At 35.6% G+C, this 16,236-nt stretch overlaps 1 protein-coding gene across 15 annotated transcripts in view; it reads right to left on the bottom strand.

The window, feature by feature from the left end:
• LOC136805213 (uncharacterized) overlaps nt 1-16,236 on the bottom strand; it is a 58,076-nt gene that overhangs the window by 1,244 nt on the left and 40,596 nt on the right. For 3 of the 15 annotated variants that reach the window (XM_067061783.1, XM_067061776.1, XM_067061781.1), the window contains exons 10-25: nt 11,187-11,246; nt 10,830-10,880; nt 10,516-10,572; nt 9,572-9,616; nt 9,317-9,379; nt 9,041-9,082; nt 4,814-4,867; nt 4,226-4,249; nt 3,877-4,011; nt 3,675-3,782; nt 2,383-2,412; nt 1,532-1,627; nt 1,322-1,342; nt 824-927; nt 555-585; nt 39-112 (exon numbers count right to left, since the gene is read on the bottom strand). In XM_067061783.1, coding sequence (XP_066917884.1) covers nt 39-112; nt 555-585; nt 824-927; nt 1,322-1,342; nt 1,532-1,627; nt 2,383-2,412; nt 3,675-3,782; nt 3,877-4,011; nt 4,226-4,249; nt 4,814-4,867; nt 9,041-9,082; nt 9,317-9,379; nt 9,572-9,616; nt 10,516-10,572; nt 10,830-10,880; nt 11,187-11,246 — 995 coding nt within the window. Of the gene's footprint in view, nt 1-38; nt 113-554; nt 586-823; nt 928-1,321; nt 1,347-1,531; nt 1,628-2,382; nt 2,413-3,674; nt 3,783-3,876; nt 4,012-4,225; nt 4,250-4,813; nt 4,868-9,040; nt 9,083-9,316; nt 9,380-9,571; nt 9,617-10,515; nt 10,573-10,829; nt 10,881-11,186; nt 11,247-16,236 lie in introns of those variants that run through there. The other 12 variants (XM_067061785.1, XM_067061787.1, XM_067061789.1 and 9 more) reach the window with 9 other exon arrangements.

Genomic DNA, 16,236 nt, shown 5'->3' with positions numbered 1-16,236 from the left:
AGAAAAACAAGAAACATTTTTCAGTTTTGATAGCTTACTTCCTCGTGGTGACCTTCCAGCCAATCCCGAGTTGTTTTTAAAGCAATGTTACATGCTTCTTCGATAGAAAATCCTAGAAACATAAAAATAAGACATTTGTTTTAATTTTCGAAAGAAAAAGTACATAAGTATGTAAAGATTGGGCTATTCCAGAAAGATTTTGTACTCCCAATGTTGAGATGGTCTTGGAAACGTGAACCCCCTTGGTTTTTTATTTCTCATTTTTTGGACCATCCTGGATTTTTGAGCTCATTGTATTGACCATACTCTAGATTTTCGAGTTCATTTTTTGACCACTCCAGAATTTCCACCTCAATCTACTGAGCACTCTGGATTTTTACACTCGAAAAGCAAGACTGCCCTGAACCATTTTCATTTTCCTGGCCATCCTGGACCACCTCTTCAACATAGAGTGTACAAACTATTTCTGGAATAGCCCAATCTTTTTTGAAAGTTTTTAGAGCAAAAAAAGGTCACTTAAAGTAAGGTACAAAGAAACAAATTAGATTTCTTACCAAAGTCGCCTGTCACAATACACGGAAAGGCCTGAAACATGAAATTGATCAACTGTTTCTACTTACGGATTTTGAAATAATTGAAGATCAAAAGACAAAGACTATTTCTAGCCTAGCTCAAAAGCTTGGAAAAGCAAAATTGCCTCGACCATCATACAAAGTAAATTTAGAGCTTGGTGCACCTAGTATTCCAGATCCTATCCGAGGAAAAGGCCGGAAAAGCTGTACAAAGGCAAATCATTCTCGAAAAGGGAAAATTATAGACTTACAATAGTTTTTATATTTTTTTCTCTAACAAGAGAAAAGACATTAGTATAACACGATTTCAAAATTTCGCCGTCCTTGTTTCTAGGGCCAACTGTGTGAATTACATCTAAAAGAGCAATGGTAATTTTCATATTAATGGAAGCATACGCGAACACAAAATTGACAACGATGCAATTGAACAACGATGTCAAACCGAACGCAATTGTTATAAATCAATTTAATACTGATATTGCCTTATATTCAACATCGAAGAAGCTTTTCATAAATCACGTCGAATTTACTTAAATTTAGCAACTTAAAAAGTTGGCTGCAGACCAAATTACCAAATTAAATTCGAAAATTATGACAACCTCTCTTGCCTTTTTATGATATTTCGATTTGTCCAAGAAAATACCATTACTGTGTAAGAATTGTCGTCTAGTCGATAAAAATAGGCGTTTTATGTTTGCTTTGTCAAAATCTTTATAAAATGGCTAAATTCAAATGAAAAATTATCTTACATTTAGCAGGTAAACGGTGACCTACCTATGAAAAGAAGAAAAGTGGTAATAAAATATCAGGCTAATGTCTTCACTAATATACTATTACATCTGAAGATCACAGTTGTGTTTGTGAGTAAATAAATAAATCTATCAAAGGATCATTTTCAGGATTTAAAAAATACTTCTTTTTTAGAACAATGATTCAAAAACTAAAATAAAAATCGATACCGCCCGAAATCTTTGCGTATCCTGGTCTACAACCACCCAACAACTCGCACTCCTTTTTCAGACTTTCCCCAGCAGCTTTATGTATGGCGTCATCAACTAAAGAGACAAAAGATTATAGATCAAAATTATCACAAATAAAAGTAATACATCAATGACTTAAAAGAAAAAAACATTTTAAAAAAACATTTTGCTTGGTAAGTCTTTTAGGTTAATAGAAATAGTCGAGGCTCAACTTCAGATATTTTGTTATTCGAAAGCCCAATTGTAACATTTCAAATATTTAGTATTAGGTAGCAAATATTATAATTTTGTCCGTTTTGGCTGAAATTTGGTACACCTGTTCCTTGAGTGAATACCTAGGGTTGTTTTTATCTTCATTTTACATTTTTTATATACGTTAAAATAGTGTCTTTAGAATATTGTCCTCGTCCTCAGAGCCTTTCAAAATAACTTACTTCTGAGAAAACTCACCCGAAAAAGAATTCACCTAAGGAACAATTTCAGCCAAATCGAACAATTTTTGAAGTTTCCAGGATGCCCCAAGTTTTAGCCTCGTTTTGGCAAAAAACTAGTCCCCAGGCCCCAGATATAAATGTTTAAAAAGTGAAAAAACACCCCCAGATATTCACCCAAGGAGCAAGTGTGCAAAATTTCAGCCAAATCGAACAATATTTTTTAGTCTCCAGGCTGCCCAAATTTTCGGACGGACATACAGACATACATACAGACATTGTCAGATTCTAGCTCAACTGAAGTTGAGAATTAAAAGAAAATATAAACCTATGTTCAGATTAGTTCCTTAAAAAAGGAAGATCAAAGAATATAAACCTTTAAAACGGCAAACATCTTACCTCCTCCACCTCCCAAAAGACTTTCATTCGCTGGAAAAAAAGAGTATAGAGTATGGATTATCATAGTCTAGCAAGCTAGACGACTAATTTATACATAGTAGAAATAAAGCAAAAAGTAATGAATGGAACAATTTTAGTCGTCTAGAAACCTTTGTGCACTAACTCCAAACAAAAGAAAAGTGTCAATATTGCAATTATAATTTTTTCCTGCTCAAAATAATTCTTGAGAAAAAAAATATGTGTGGATTTGTGTATTGAAAGTTTTTCATTTGAGTTGATTTCGTTTTGAGAGTTTGTTGCTGCTTGATAAATTGTTTTCTCGCTACGCAAGTTTCTGCGTAGCTAGCCCCTGTATCTATAAGGCTGGAACACCGGATCCTTCCAGTCGTTTATACAAACTAAATACCGTATTATTGTTATTAGTATTGGTATTATTAGTATTACACGCATTATAAACGACTCCAGTCTAGGATTATCAATAACACCGACACCGTAAGGCAAATTTGGTACTAGATATGTGCGAAAATCAAGGGTTTCTAAGGGTTATCAAAATTATCATCTACTTTCCAAAAGGCTAAAAATACCGAGTCCTTCAACATCCATAAGACGTGACCCGCGTGTTTTTACGCAAACGCCAGATAGAAAGCAATATTTACTGCCGAATTTTGGAAATGTGACGCGCGAGAACGAATAAAGGTCTAGATAAACCCCATCGCCTTAATCTCATTCGCAACAATATTGTCGTTAACTTATTTTTTTCAAATGAAACTGTAACAATTATGTTTTTGTCTCTTAAGAGTTCGGAATAAAATTTCTTTGAAGTAGAGACAATTTAAGCTCCAAGGATCACTCAAGTCTGCGTAGAGGCAAATATGCGTTTGCCTTTTACAAAAGAACCTTGCAAAGATTTATCTTATTCCAAAAATTATATTTTATAATCCACACAAATTATTGATATGAAAATGCAGCTCTTCATCTCAAATAATCTGCTTCGATGTATTTTATCAAAACTACGTCATGAATTGTTTATTGTTGTTATATGACAGTCAGCGCGATCCTGATTGCGTTTTCGATCAAAGCTTGTCTTTTAATTATTTAAGCTCGATTTGTGATACTCAGAGTACGCGCCACCCTATAACCTAGTATCCCTGGGAATATATCCTTACAACTCTTAGCCACTGAAAATAAACAGTAGGTCAGTTAAGAAATGTCCATTCAGTGTTTCGTAATCTTTTTCCTATTGGCATTCATTCGTCAAGAATGGCGTGCACTAAGTAGTTGAATTCAAGTACCTGCATTGACTATCGCGTCGATTTCAAGACACCGTATGTCCCCGGTGTAAAGGGATACCCTCTTATTAATTGCGTTGTTCGGTCCAAAGAAAGAATCCAAAGAAACGTCTGAAAAATAAAACATAACAGTCATTTGATAGTCTGTGTGGTAATTTAAACAAGGTTTTCTGATCTAAAGATTCACTATAAAATAAAAATTTACCAAAGTCAATGCCAGCAGGATTATGATATACTTCTATGCTTTCCATTTTAACATGATTCACCACGTACATTTTTCGTTTTTCAGAAAGTTTAACCACCAAGAATCGTCTTGCGTGGTGGTTATTCCATGGGTCATCTTAAAAATTAAGCAGAAGTCAAATAATCAAACAAGAAGATTTTTCCCAAAATGAATGATGATAATTGAGAATTTTATTTAGTGTAAATTTTGAAGTCTTAAGTCGGTCCTTAGAATCGGCATTGTTTTGGGATTTCAGATGAAAGAGATAAACGAAATTCCTTTCATTGTAATCATGGTAGGATGGTAGTGAACAATATAAAGGTACACTTACACCGACTTTCCACCTGACCGTAACCTGAAAATGTCGAAGAACATGAAGCACCATATTAGGATATTACAGTGTTAAAATGATTCGGATTTCAAGATGCACTTATTTGTCTTGTAAAGGAGTTACAGAAACAAAGAGAATCGGTTGTGTAGCACATAATAAGAATATACACACTTATACCGCGAGTATCACAGCGTACAAACATTACGATGTGAGTGAGGGCAAATCCCGATTCTATTCAACGCGCACTGAGTAATCTATTGCAATCATCCAGGATCTTGGATGAAAGGCTTTACCCATCAAATCAGGGACAATAAAACGTAGAAATGATTCAACGAAAAAAGAAAAACGTAGAAAAGGTTCAATGAAAGAGAGACATCTCAAAACATAGAATATAGATTTTTCAATAACCAGGAATCGATTAAAGTAACATTAAAGAATTAAATAGTAGAAAACTTTTTTTTAGATTTTTGCAAGACTCCACCATCTTCTTCCGAAATGTAAGCGCACAGCCTATAAAGAGGCCCTTTAAAGTGTTATAAGAAAGTTATAAGAATTCAAATAAATAACTCCTTTAGAAAAAGGCAATACCTTGAATTTCATTCTCTTGTTCTACGATTGGCTCATCCAGTACATTCGCGGCTGCTGTATATAAAAAAGCAAAAAGTCAGTTGTTAAAACAGAGATTAAGGAAAGGAGGATAAGAAATGCGTTATTCATCTATTGAAACATAAGATGTAGGATGTAAAAAAAAATATCAGTTCCTAATCAAATGTTTTCGTTCTCAATTAATAAGAGCGGTTAATAAACAAATTTCCTAATAGCAGATTTATATAAAAAACGTCGGGTAAAGCTCTAATTGGCTGAGATATGTAAAGAAAACCTTGTACTCTGGACATTTTGAAAAATATATGCTTATGCGCGTGGTATTCAGAACTTTATTCGACGTTTTTCGTGACTGACTTTTTTTTTTACATGAATCTGCTAATAGGAAATACGTGTATTTCTTTAGAAAATACGTGTATTTCTTAAGCGCACCACAAGGTTACAAGTATAAACAAAAAGGGACAGAACTGGTTGATATCGGAAGTGAAAAAAAACAATATTTATAAAATTTGGGATTTTGATATTTTTTTTAAAGCAAGGCAATTTTTTTTTTATGAAGATTTACGGTCCAGGCACACGAGGGCCTCTAAACCGATCTATCGTCTACAATTACAAAGATCTTGATTCGTAGCGCGATGGATGTTCGATCCATGCCTTGGTTAGTTCTTCCTTGAACGCTTTGATGCTAGTAGCGTTAACAGTCTCTTTTGGTAGCTGGTTCCATGCTGTCACACATCGATAATAAAACGACTTGGTCTGGACACCTCTGAATCTATCGTCTGCAGAGTTTGGTATCAGTTTGTAATCGTGAATTCGAGATGGACGCACCCTGCGAATAAACTTTCCAACTGTGGTGTCCTTATCGTAGAAGTGCAAGTGTTTGTAGATCTGAACCATGTCTCCGAAGTGTCTTCTGAATTCGAGAGAAGGCAAGTCAAGTTTTCGTAGGCGCTGCTCGTATGGTAGATTACTTAACCTTCTGACCATCCTAGTGGCACGTCGTTGAACGCCCTCAATTAAGTTGATGTCCTTACGTAGTTTTGGTGACCATACAGATTGGGCATACTCGAGATGAGGCCGGTTGTGTACAGAGCGAAGAAAGTTTTAAGTTTTTAGGTCTTCGAAACCTCTTCTGATGACTCCTAGAATGGAATTTGATTTTTTCACTTGTTTTGATATATGTTCTTCAAAGGATAAGTCAGAGTCTATCAGAACACCGAGATCTTTTTCAACAAAAACATGCTCAAGTTGTTCACTTCTAAGTGAATAAGGGTGCGCGTGGACAATATTCCAATATTTACCGAGAGTGAGAACGTGGCACTTATCTGGATGAAATCTTAATAGCCAATAATTTGACCACTTTTCAAGTTTGTGTAAGTCTTTTTGGATAGCCAATGAGTCCTCAATCGAGTTGACTTCTTTGAAAATCTTCGTGTCGTCAGCAAAGGGCAGAAACTTTCGCGGGCAGAAAGTTTCGCGAGACCGAAAAGTCGCGAAATTTCGCGGATTTAAGTTTCGCGATTTTTACTTTTTGAAGAAAATTTACGGAAGAAACTTTCGCGGTTTTTTGTGAATGTTTAATTTTAGTTGCAATAACTTTCGCGAATAGCTAGGGAAAGTGAATAAAAAACTATTTCAAATCTCATTTCTTTCTTCAATCGAAAGAATGATATGCTAATAAATGAAAAATATATTATTTGCACTTCTTCCTCCCATTCCGAATCCTAGTCGATAATCCTTGGCTTTTAAAACTTGGAAAAAACTTTCGCGATTTTTAGAAAAATTTCATTTTTCGCGAAATTAACTTTAATTTCTTACCTGGCAGAAACTTTCGCGAAAGAAGGCCAAAAACGCGAAAAACGCGAAAGTTTCTGCCTGCGAAAGTTTCTGGCCTTAAAGTAGGAGAATCGAAGACAGCACATTGTCAGGGAGGTCGTTCATGTAGATAACAAAGAGAAGTGGTCCCAAAACACTTTGTTGGGGAATACCACTGATAACATCATCCGTCTTAGATCGAGTTTGGTTAACCTTAACCAATTGTTTTCTGTCAGTCAGAAAAGACTCTACCCATCTCAAGATGTTTCCAGATACTCCATATCCTTTAAGCTTTTTAAGTAGACGGCGATAGGGAACAGTATCAAAGGCTTTCGCAAAACCGAAATATACAGTGTCCACAACAGTTCCGTTAGCTATACTTTCACAGCACTTGTCCAAATAATTTAGGAGTTGTGTGACGTTGTAGCGGCGACTAATGAAACCGTATTGATGGTTGGTTCGAAGCTTTTCGTCAGTTAGATGCTTCATAATGTACTTTCTTGTACATTACAGACTACTGAAGTCAATCTAACAGGTCTATAATTTATCGCAAGGTTTTGGGCGATAAATGGCACGTATATCATCCGGACCGAAGGATTTACTCACGTCCAGCAATTTTATCTGTTTTCTCATCATATCTTCTGTTATGATGATGTTCTCAACTTGATTCTCAGTTCGTGTAGGAAGGTCGGGGATCGTTCCTGGAGGCTCATTGGTAAAGACGCTGCAAAACTGTTTTTGTAGGATGTTAGCCTTGTCGAGATCGTCGTGTTTAATCGATGATTTGTCATCAGGGTTTTCAAGTAGTGGTGAGACTGCGCTTATGACTTAAGTTTAGATCTTACCTGAGACCAAAATATCTTTGGCTTTTCCTTGGATTTATCACAAATGCTTTTTTCCTGTGGGCCTTTGACATCAAACGATTAACTCTGTTTCTTACAATAGTGTAATTGACACGATGACGATCTCTGTCGAGAGGTGCAGATCTTAACCACCTTCTATAGAGCGTTTTATTTAACTTGATTTCATCTTGAAGATTCTTCTTAATTGGAACTTTACCTTTTTTCCTCCAAAAATCATTTCCAACTTCTTTCAAAGAGATCAATGACAACTTTCTTGAACGATTCCCAAAGATCTTCCACTGATTTATTCACGGATGCATTTTTTAAACCTTCTTTCCATTCCCTCAACGTCGGGTAATTCTTCATTAATTTGAAATTGGCCATAGATGTTGCAAACCTTGTTTGCGTAGGTTTGGAGTAAACGTAGCAAACGAAATTGAAAGCCAACGAACTATGGTCACTTTTTCCTAGTGGTCTTAGGTAGTCGAGATTCCTAATTTGGTTTTCTTCGCCTGTTAAGATCAAGTCGATGAGGGATGGGTCATCAGTTCCTCTACATCGAGTTGGTTCATTAACATGTTGATGTAGATATGCGTCTCTCAAAGCATTTAAGAATCTCTCTTCTTTGCTATCCTCCAGATGTAGGGTGGTCCAGTTTTCCCAATTGATTGTTGGAAAGTTGAAATCACCTAACAAACATTTGTGCGAATATTTCTTGTTTAATGCAATGGACTTGTTTAATAAGTTTAGGTTGTTGTTATTTTCGTTAGAGGACGTAGATCTGGTTGGGCTTCGATAAATGCATGTAACAGCGAGTAAATCTTTTCCTGATAGTTGTACTTCAATCATGCAAACTTCATTGAAAGTCGCTGGAGGATTGACATCGATCACCAAGTGTTTAATGGAGATGTGGACAAATATTTTCTTTCGAGAAAGCTGTGTATGTACGTCCTGGTTTTATTTGTAAGTTTAAGATTTTATTTTTCATTCATGCTTGAGCGAGAAAATTAACACTTAAATGAGCATTATTTTTTACTGTTCTCTTCCATTAAAATTTACACTGATAATACAGTTTACGTTCTCTAACTTATTGGCGTTTTACTGCTTAATAAGTTCGCGTTTTCAATTAAATTGAAATCACCGTCAAACTTCACGAAGAAGCTAATTCGAATTTCAGTTAAGTAAAGATAGAATTTCGGATATCGACTACCGATGCATAATCCAAACCGACATTTGCGACGACGGGAATTGTATATTAGAAATTCTATTTGTCTTTTGTTAGCTGCGCTGGATACCTCGTCATAAGCGTTCTAAATAGACACTTTCCCATGTCAGATACATAATGAATTCCACAAAATTTAGTCTGTCATTAGTTTTTAATTGTTTGAAACATTTTACTCATTGTCTATAAAACTCTTTAGATACTTGACTTAAGTCACGTTGCTGACATGACATAAAGCTGGGAGATAGAAGCAAGCAATAGATCTACGAGCTAATCATTAAGCCAAGTATGGCACCTTCAAATCAAAATCATTTTTTGAATATTGATCTGTACCTGTTGCAAAAGTTGAATATGTATCGTATTCGTGATCATCATCTACAAGAGAAAGAAGAAAGATATTGCTATAGACATTGGAAGATGTTCGTACGCGTATCATCAACAATGTCAGAAAAATATTCTTCTGTTTATAATTATCCAGAAGAAAGGTTAGAACTTTCAATCTTGATTCGTTTGGATAAGAATGCTTGAGTTTCCCACTAATAAGAAAGATAAGCGCTTGTATAATAATAAAGCGAAGAGGTTTTCATATAAAGAACTCAAGGATTTTACATGTTGCCGAAGGCTGCTGTAATTCTTCTTCTTCGTCTTCATCTTTGATTACGATTATATCTGCTGAACAAATGAATGAGAATAGAAAACGGGAGATAAATCCTTGTTAAAATTCTTAAAAACCGCGGGCAGAAACTTTCGCGTTTTTTGGATTACTTCCACCAGGATCAAGATTTCCCTAAATTGAATATAAATCTGAGGAGAAAATTGTCTTATTCTAAGGAAGAATAAAAAGTACAAACATGTAAATTTTACCATTATTTGCTATGTTAGCATTACCACCATCATCATTTGTCACTTCTAGTTTCATTGCCATTTTATGCGTGATAAACAATTTAAAAGCAATCTTCAAAAGTATCTTAGAATACTAATGTAACAAGCTACATGCTGAATGGACCTACCTGAAGATTGATGTAATAAGACAATTGAAAAATGACAACAATAGAGAAATTCAAGAAATCCGGCTTCTCGGCTGTTCTGGCGATTTTTAGAAAGTTCCTTTACCAAAATCAGTTTCATTGAAAATTGAAACATGCTTAATCGTGGACATTCTTATAAATAATGTTTGAAAAAAAGGACATAAAACGAAAAAATCCAATGAAAATCTGCAAAAACGGAAATTTCCGGCATTTTTGGCCGGAAAAATTTTTTTCTCAAAAATCGAATTCTGTCATGTTTTGAGCATTGCGAATACGCATCTTTCTGAAAAAAAATCAGACAGGATGAAAATTCGAGAAAATGTCAAAAAACCAGTTTTCCAGCATATTTCCGGCATTTTCGGCCGGAAAATTTTTTTTTTTTTTAGATCGGGCTCCGTGACATTTTAGGTATTGTCATTTTGCATCAGTATGCAATATTTCATAAAAAATATTAAGTACAGCTCGAGAAATTCAAGAAATACTGTCTTTCCGGCGAAAATAGGTTGTTACGGCGATTTTCAAAGAGTTCCGGCTTCAAAAAGATGACCTATACCTTAAAGTTTCAGGACCCGGTGTTACGTAATTAAATATTAACCTAAAAATTAATCATTTAAAGAAAGTGTCAATTGTGACGTCGTCAAATTATGACGTCATAAATCGTAAATTAGCTCTAACTCTATAAGTACATGTCAAATCTTTGTCAAATTTGGACCAAAGACGCATCTTAATTGTGCCGAACTTTTCAATGAAATTTTTCAAAAAAAAGAGTTTTTTATGTACCTGTTGCCAAAGGCTGATGTTCTTCTTCTTCTGCTTCTTCTTCTTCTACAACATCTGCTGAACAAATGAACGAGAAAAAAAGCAGAAGATCAAATTCTTATTCTAAAATCCTTAAAAAGAATCATCCCCTTAAATACTTTTTCTAGGGATCTAAAGAAGATTTCGAATATTTTCCACAAAACTGTCCTTACGGAATGCTAATGTAATGAAATCAAAATTTTCATTCTATTGATTTGTTTAGGTAAAAACCCTTGAGATATGTGTTCGTGTAATAAAGCGAAGAGGTTTCTATATGAAGGACTTTCTGATTTTACCTGTTACCGAATGCTGTTGTTCTGGTTCTTCTTCAACAACGATTATATCTGCTGAACAAACAAATGGGAAAACGGGAGATAAATCCTTGTTAAAATTCTTAAAAACCCTGAATTTGGACCATTATATTTTTTTCTATTTTAATGAGAATTTCGGATGCTTCGATAGGAGGAAAAACGTAATTTTTGCTTAGGTATATCAAGAAGAAGAGCACGGAATTTTTATGCCAAAATTAATATGATCAATCTCAGGGTTCTTTGTTCGTGCGGTCGTACCCTTTGAAGAAGTTTTGAAATTAAGAGCTCCTTTTTAAAGAGATCATTTTGACTTTTCCTTTTGTTTAGTAGTATAAACTATACCGTTATTTGTCATGGTAGCATTACTGAATATATTCTCCCAAAATTGATCATATACCGCTCCTAAAACAATAAAAAGAAATTTTATAAAAGCTTTTTCCGAAAAAACCTCAGGTCACGTTAAGAAATTACATTAGTTTCATTGCCATCTTATGCGTGATGAAAGTGAAGCATCTACATTAAGGGCTCTGTGAATTATCATACTTGTCGTGTATAAACTCTCTAATGATCCAGCCTTGCACACCGTAGAATATGTAGAAAACAAACTAGAAAAGAAGCTAGAAGATTTCCGGACGGAAATTCTGTCCACTCTTAAAGAAGAGTGTGAAAGATCCTACGCCACTACTGTTGTCTCTACCGTGAGACCACCACTCCGAACAACGATATCAAGACTGTTATCAAAGAAGTCCGTGATGAGGAGGCAGCGGAAGAAAGAGATCAAATCAGACGATCAAAAAACTTGATTATCCACGGCGTTGAAGAGACAACAACAAATGATGCTTCTAAGAAAGATGAGACATGGGTAACATCACTGATTGAAAAGCTCTATGTCAAAGTAGACATAAAAAGTACCTCAAGAATTGGCAAATCAACTGATGGGAAAAAACGTCCACTCATTGTTACTCTAAACAGTGAGGAGGAAAAGGATAGTGTGTTTGGAAATATTCCAGCATTGAAAGGGACAGAGATGTATAAGGGTGTGAGCGTTTGCGAGGATCTAACTTTAGACCAAAGAAAGAAGTATAAAGAAAAGGCAACTGACGCAAAAACGAAGAACCAGACTGAAAAAGATGGAATTTGGAGAGTAATAGGTTCTGCAAAAAACGGGTTCCGCCTCAAGAAGATAATGGCCAACAATCGCCAAAATTAATTAAGAAACCATTGACAACAGATGAAGTAGAAAATAAGAAGCAAAAACAAAAACAAACACGACAAAAATCGAACATTATGTATACAAACGCAGATCAGCTTACAAAAAAGAAGAAACGATAACTAGACAAGCTAGTTTTAAATGAAAAACCCCATATCATAGCAATATGCGAAGTAAAACCAAAAAAATGGAAAAAAAGAGTGCTTGATTAAGGACTATGTCGTCAAAGATTACTCCGAGCCTTATGAAACGAGTTCCTTGAATAAAGTCGGTCGTGAAATTGTCATCCTTATACACAAGTCAATAAAAAACCGTGTTCTTGAAGTAAGACCTACCCATGATTTTCAAGAAGTATGCATGCTAGAGATCAACTTGGAAGGATCAAACTGTTTACTCTTTGCATGCATGCATGTATAGGAGTCCTACTAATACGAACACATCAGCCAGGAATAACATTACATTGAACCTTCTCTTAAAGGAAATTGCGTTCAACAACAAATATATGTATCGTCGGTGATTTCAACTACAAAGACATCAACTGGAAAAACTGGTCAACTCCTCACGACGAAACAAAGGAAGATGAACAATTTCTGAACGCTCTAAGAGACGCCTTTTTCTACCAACACGTTGATGAACCAACCCGAGCTAGAGGGACGGATACACCTTCCCTTATCGATCTGATCCTGACAAACGAAGAACACTAAGTCAATAATCTAACCTATCTAGCCCCCCTTGACAAAAGCGATCATAGTGTTCTCTCATTCACATTTGAATGTTATTTTGAAACCGAGCCTGTAGGTGCCAAATACAATCACAATAAAGCAAACTACAAAGCGATGAAAGGATATCTTGAAAATTCTGAATGGGTTACGGATTTCATTAGCAGGGCAGACAACACACATGTTAATGAGTGCTAGAATATGTTACGAGATAAACTTCTTGATCTTAGGAACCAATACGTACCATGCACAAAAGAAGAAAACTCTTATAAAAGAAAGAGGAAATTTGCGATTTCTACAGAACTTCGAAAAATCATCAAAGAAAAGCGTCGTCTTCACCGCAAATGGATAAGGTCGATTGGCACATCAACAGAACAGAGAAGTAGAGCTGAATACGTGATAACAAGAAACCTTGTAAGTAGAAAAATAGCACAGACAAGAAGGAGGTTAGAAAAACAAATCTTTGATCAAGCAAAAAAAAGTCTGAAGAAATTCTGGAAACATATTCGCAGCCCCATGAAAACAAAACCGGGAATTTCTCATCTCCTTCTTGACCCGAAGGATAACTCATCACTCTGTTAAAGGGATGAAGATAAAGCAGACGTACTACAGGATCAATTTAGTAGTGTTTTACACAAGAGCCTGCTGGACCACTATCAGAGTTTGCATCACGTACAGAATCATGTGTAACTTTCGATCTCACCATTGAAATGGTCCGAAAAGAACTGAAAGGCGTGAACCCTAACAAGTCACTGGGACCAGATGAGATTCATCCTGCTATGTTGAAGGCATTAGCTTTCTATATTGCTGTCCCCCTATACATTGTTATGTCCAAATCCTTCGCAGAAAGTACACTACCGGATGATTGGAAAATTGCGCACGTATTCCCGATTTATAAGAAAGGGAAAAAGAACTTGGCAGAAAATTACAGGCCAGTTAGCTTGACATCTATTGCTTGCATATTGATGGAAAGAATTATTGAAGATCAAATAACGAAGTTCCTAGTAGACAAAAAGCTACTTTCTGAAAAGCAACGCGGATTCTTGGGGAAAAGATCAACAGTCACACAATTATTGAGTTATCTTTATAAATATGCAGACTCAATATCAGAAAGTAAAGTGGTAGATGTTATCTATTTCGACTTTGCCAAGGCCTTCGATATAGACTGGCACGCCAGTCGGGCTGGAACGGTATCACGCGGGAAAAGTGAGCGTAGGAGTTAGGTAAGCGTAGGAAGAAATTTTGTCGGCGGCGAGGGCTGAAAGCCCGACTGGAGCGAAACCCCAGGAAGGAAAAAACGGCTAAGCTGAAGCCCCAATCTTACAACGCCAGATTTCGGCGTTGTAGAAATGAATGAACTTTGAGAAATTCATGAAATGAGAAATGAAAACTTCCGTCAAAGTCGCAGATCGTGTTGTTTTGATTTTTGAAGAGGGAGTGATTGGAAAAAATAATGGCTGACTTCTAGTGGAAATTTTTATTTGAAAAGATTTTGTTTTGTTTCTTGTTTCTTATTGATGAGTCTCTTCTTTGAGTATATGTGGCTTTTCTTCATGGTCCTCTGCATGCAAAATTCTTTGGCTCATTTTTGATTGTTTTTTGTTTTGATTTGAGAGGCAAGAGAAGATGGAAAATCTTGTAACATCAGTTATCAGAACTTGTTGACTTGTTATCTTTTCCTATTCATAACTCATTCAATTTTAGGAATGGAGTATTCAGATTGCAAACACTATGGACTGTGAGTTTTTTTTTCATTTCAGCTTTCTTTTTCCTAGGTTTGCAGGTGGTAAAATCAAAGGGATAACCCAGGTACAGTAGCTATAACAATTATTTACTGACATTCAAACACATAAGACGTTTTAATTTTCCAGGACTCACAAGTCAAAGGTTCTTTATCAAAAATATATGGTTGTTGGACTACCAGAGACTACTACACGACACTGACACAATGTCATGTGTATTGGAAGTGCTACAAACTTTTGTGAATATCTACCTGGTTATCCCTTTGTTTTGAGTTTAATTAATACGAACTGTATCTATCCCTATGATAAAATTACACAGTTTTGAGTAGAAATAAAGTTATGGTAAAGCGGCACTGACAAATTTCTCCAAAAAATATTTTCTTTCAAATTATGAAATATTAAAAGTGTTCTTACATTTAAAAATGATTAAATTTTTTCGCCATGCTTATGTTTTACTCAATTCTAGTATTTTTTCCAAAACTTATACTTACGTAGAGGGAAATTTAGCAGAATTTATGGAGAAAATTAAGAATTCTCAGTTTGGCAACAAAAATTTCTCAAATGTACTGTACACATAGTACCTACTATAACTTTAAACATTTACATATTTTTAAATTGCCAGATTAGTGTGGCAAGAAAACTCATTTTTTTCATTCAGCCATAAATCTTCAAGTGTGAAGTTAATTTTATAGTACACATACTTACAATTTACAGAAAAATGGGTGATAAGTATATGTCACATGTTCAACAACCCATTTTTTCCACAGCTTACTTGTTCAACAAATTCTTGTCAAATTGAATGTCGAACAAGTGGGTTGTGGAACAAATGGGTGCCAAAATGATCGACAACCCAGTTGATTGACAATCCACTTGTTCGACAATCTATATAGTTGTTCAACAGACCAGTTTGAGAGAAGAGTGTCGAACAAGTGGTCGTCGAACAACCATGCAGTCGAGCAAATGGCAGAAGCAGCCACCGAGGCAAAACACGAAAAAGCCGTTCCTTTTTGCCAGCCAGGAGAAAATTTCTATAAAATGAACATAATCGGGTTGTCCGGAACGGCTCCAAATTTCCAGCTGGAAAAGAAAAATATGCCAGGAAAATGGAACAAATTGCACGGGAACAGCTCTCAAAAAAAAAGTTTCGACCTTTTCCTTAAAATAGCCGTTCACATTTGCCAGGAGGAGATATACAAATGTATAGGAACGGCTCTTTATTTCCAGCTGGAGATCAAAAAGGAAAATAAAGGTAGCAAACGTCAGAGCAATATAGATATTTTATGGGAACGGCTCTCTATTTCCAGCTGGAGATAAAAAAGGAAAAATGTTAGAGCAATATAGATATTTTATGGGAACGGCTCTCTATTTCCAGCTGGAAATAAAAAATGCAAAAATAACTGTCCCAAAATTGCCTAGAATGATTACAATATTTAATGGGAACGGCACTGTATTTCCAGCTGAAAAGAGGTGAAAATGTAGCACTCTTAGCTCATGCATTTGGCAGTCCGTCAAGTGACGATAGGCCGGGGGGGGGGTACTTAGGCAAAAATGGATGATGGGTATGTGCGGACGGTAAGGGTCGGTTTTTTCACCTTTCAAAGTCTCTTTAAGGGGAAAAATCAGAAAGTTTTAAATTAGTCTCTCTAAAGGGTCGGGAAATTCAAGATTTTTAGGAAATTTTTGGATTTCCAGAGAAAAAATTGTAATAAAGTCTCTCTAAG

This window comes from Clytia hemisphaerica, unplaced genomic scaffold, assembly GCF_902728285.1.
Source record: "Clytia hemisphaerica strain Z4C2 unplaced genomic scaffold, Clytia hemisphaerica genome assembly, whole genome shotgun sequence".
In the NCBI taxonomy this organism is placed as follows: Eukaryota; Metazoa; Cnidaria; class Hydrozoa; order Leptothecata; family Clytiidae; genus Clytia; species Clytia hemisphaerica.
This window is presented reverse-complemented; position numbering and strand designations above follow the sequence as displayed.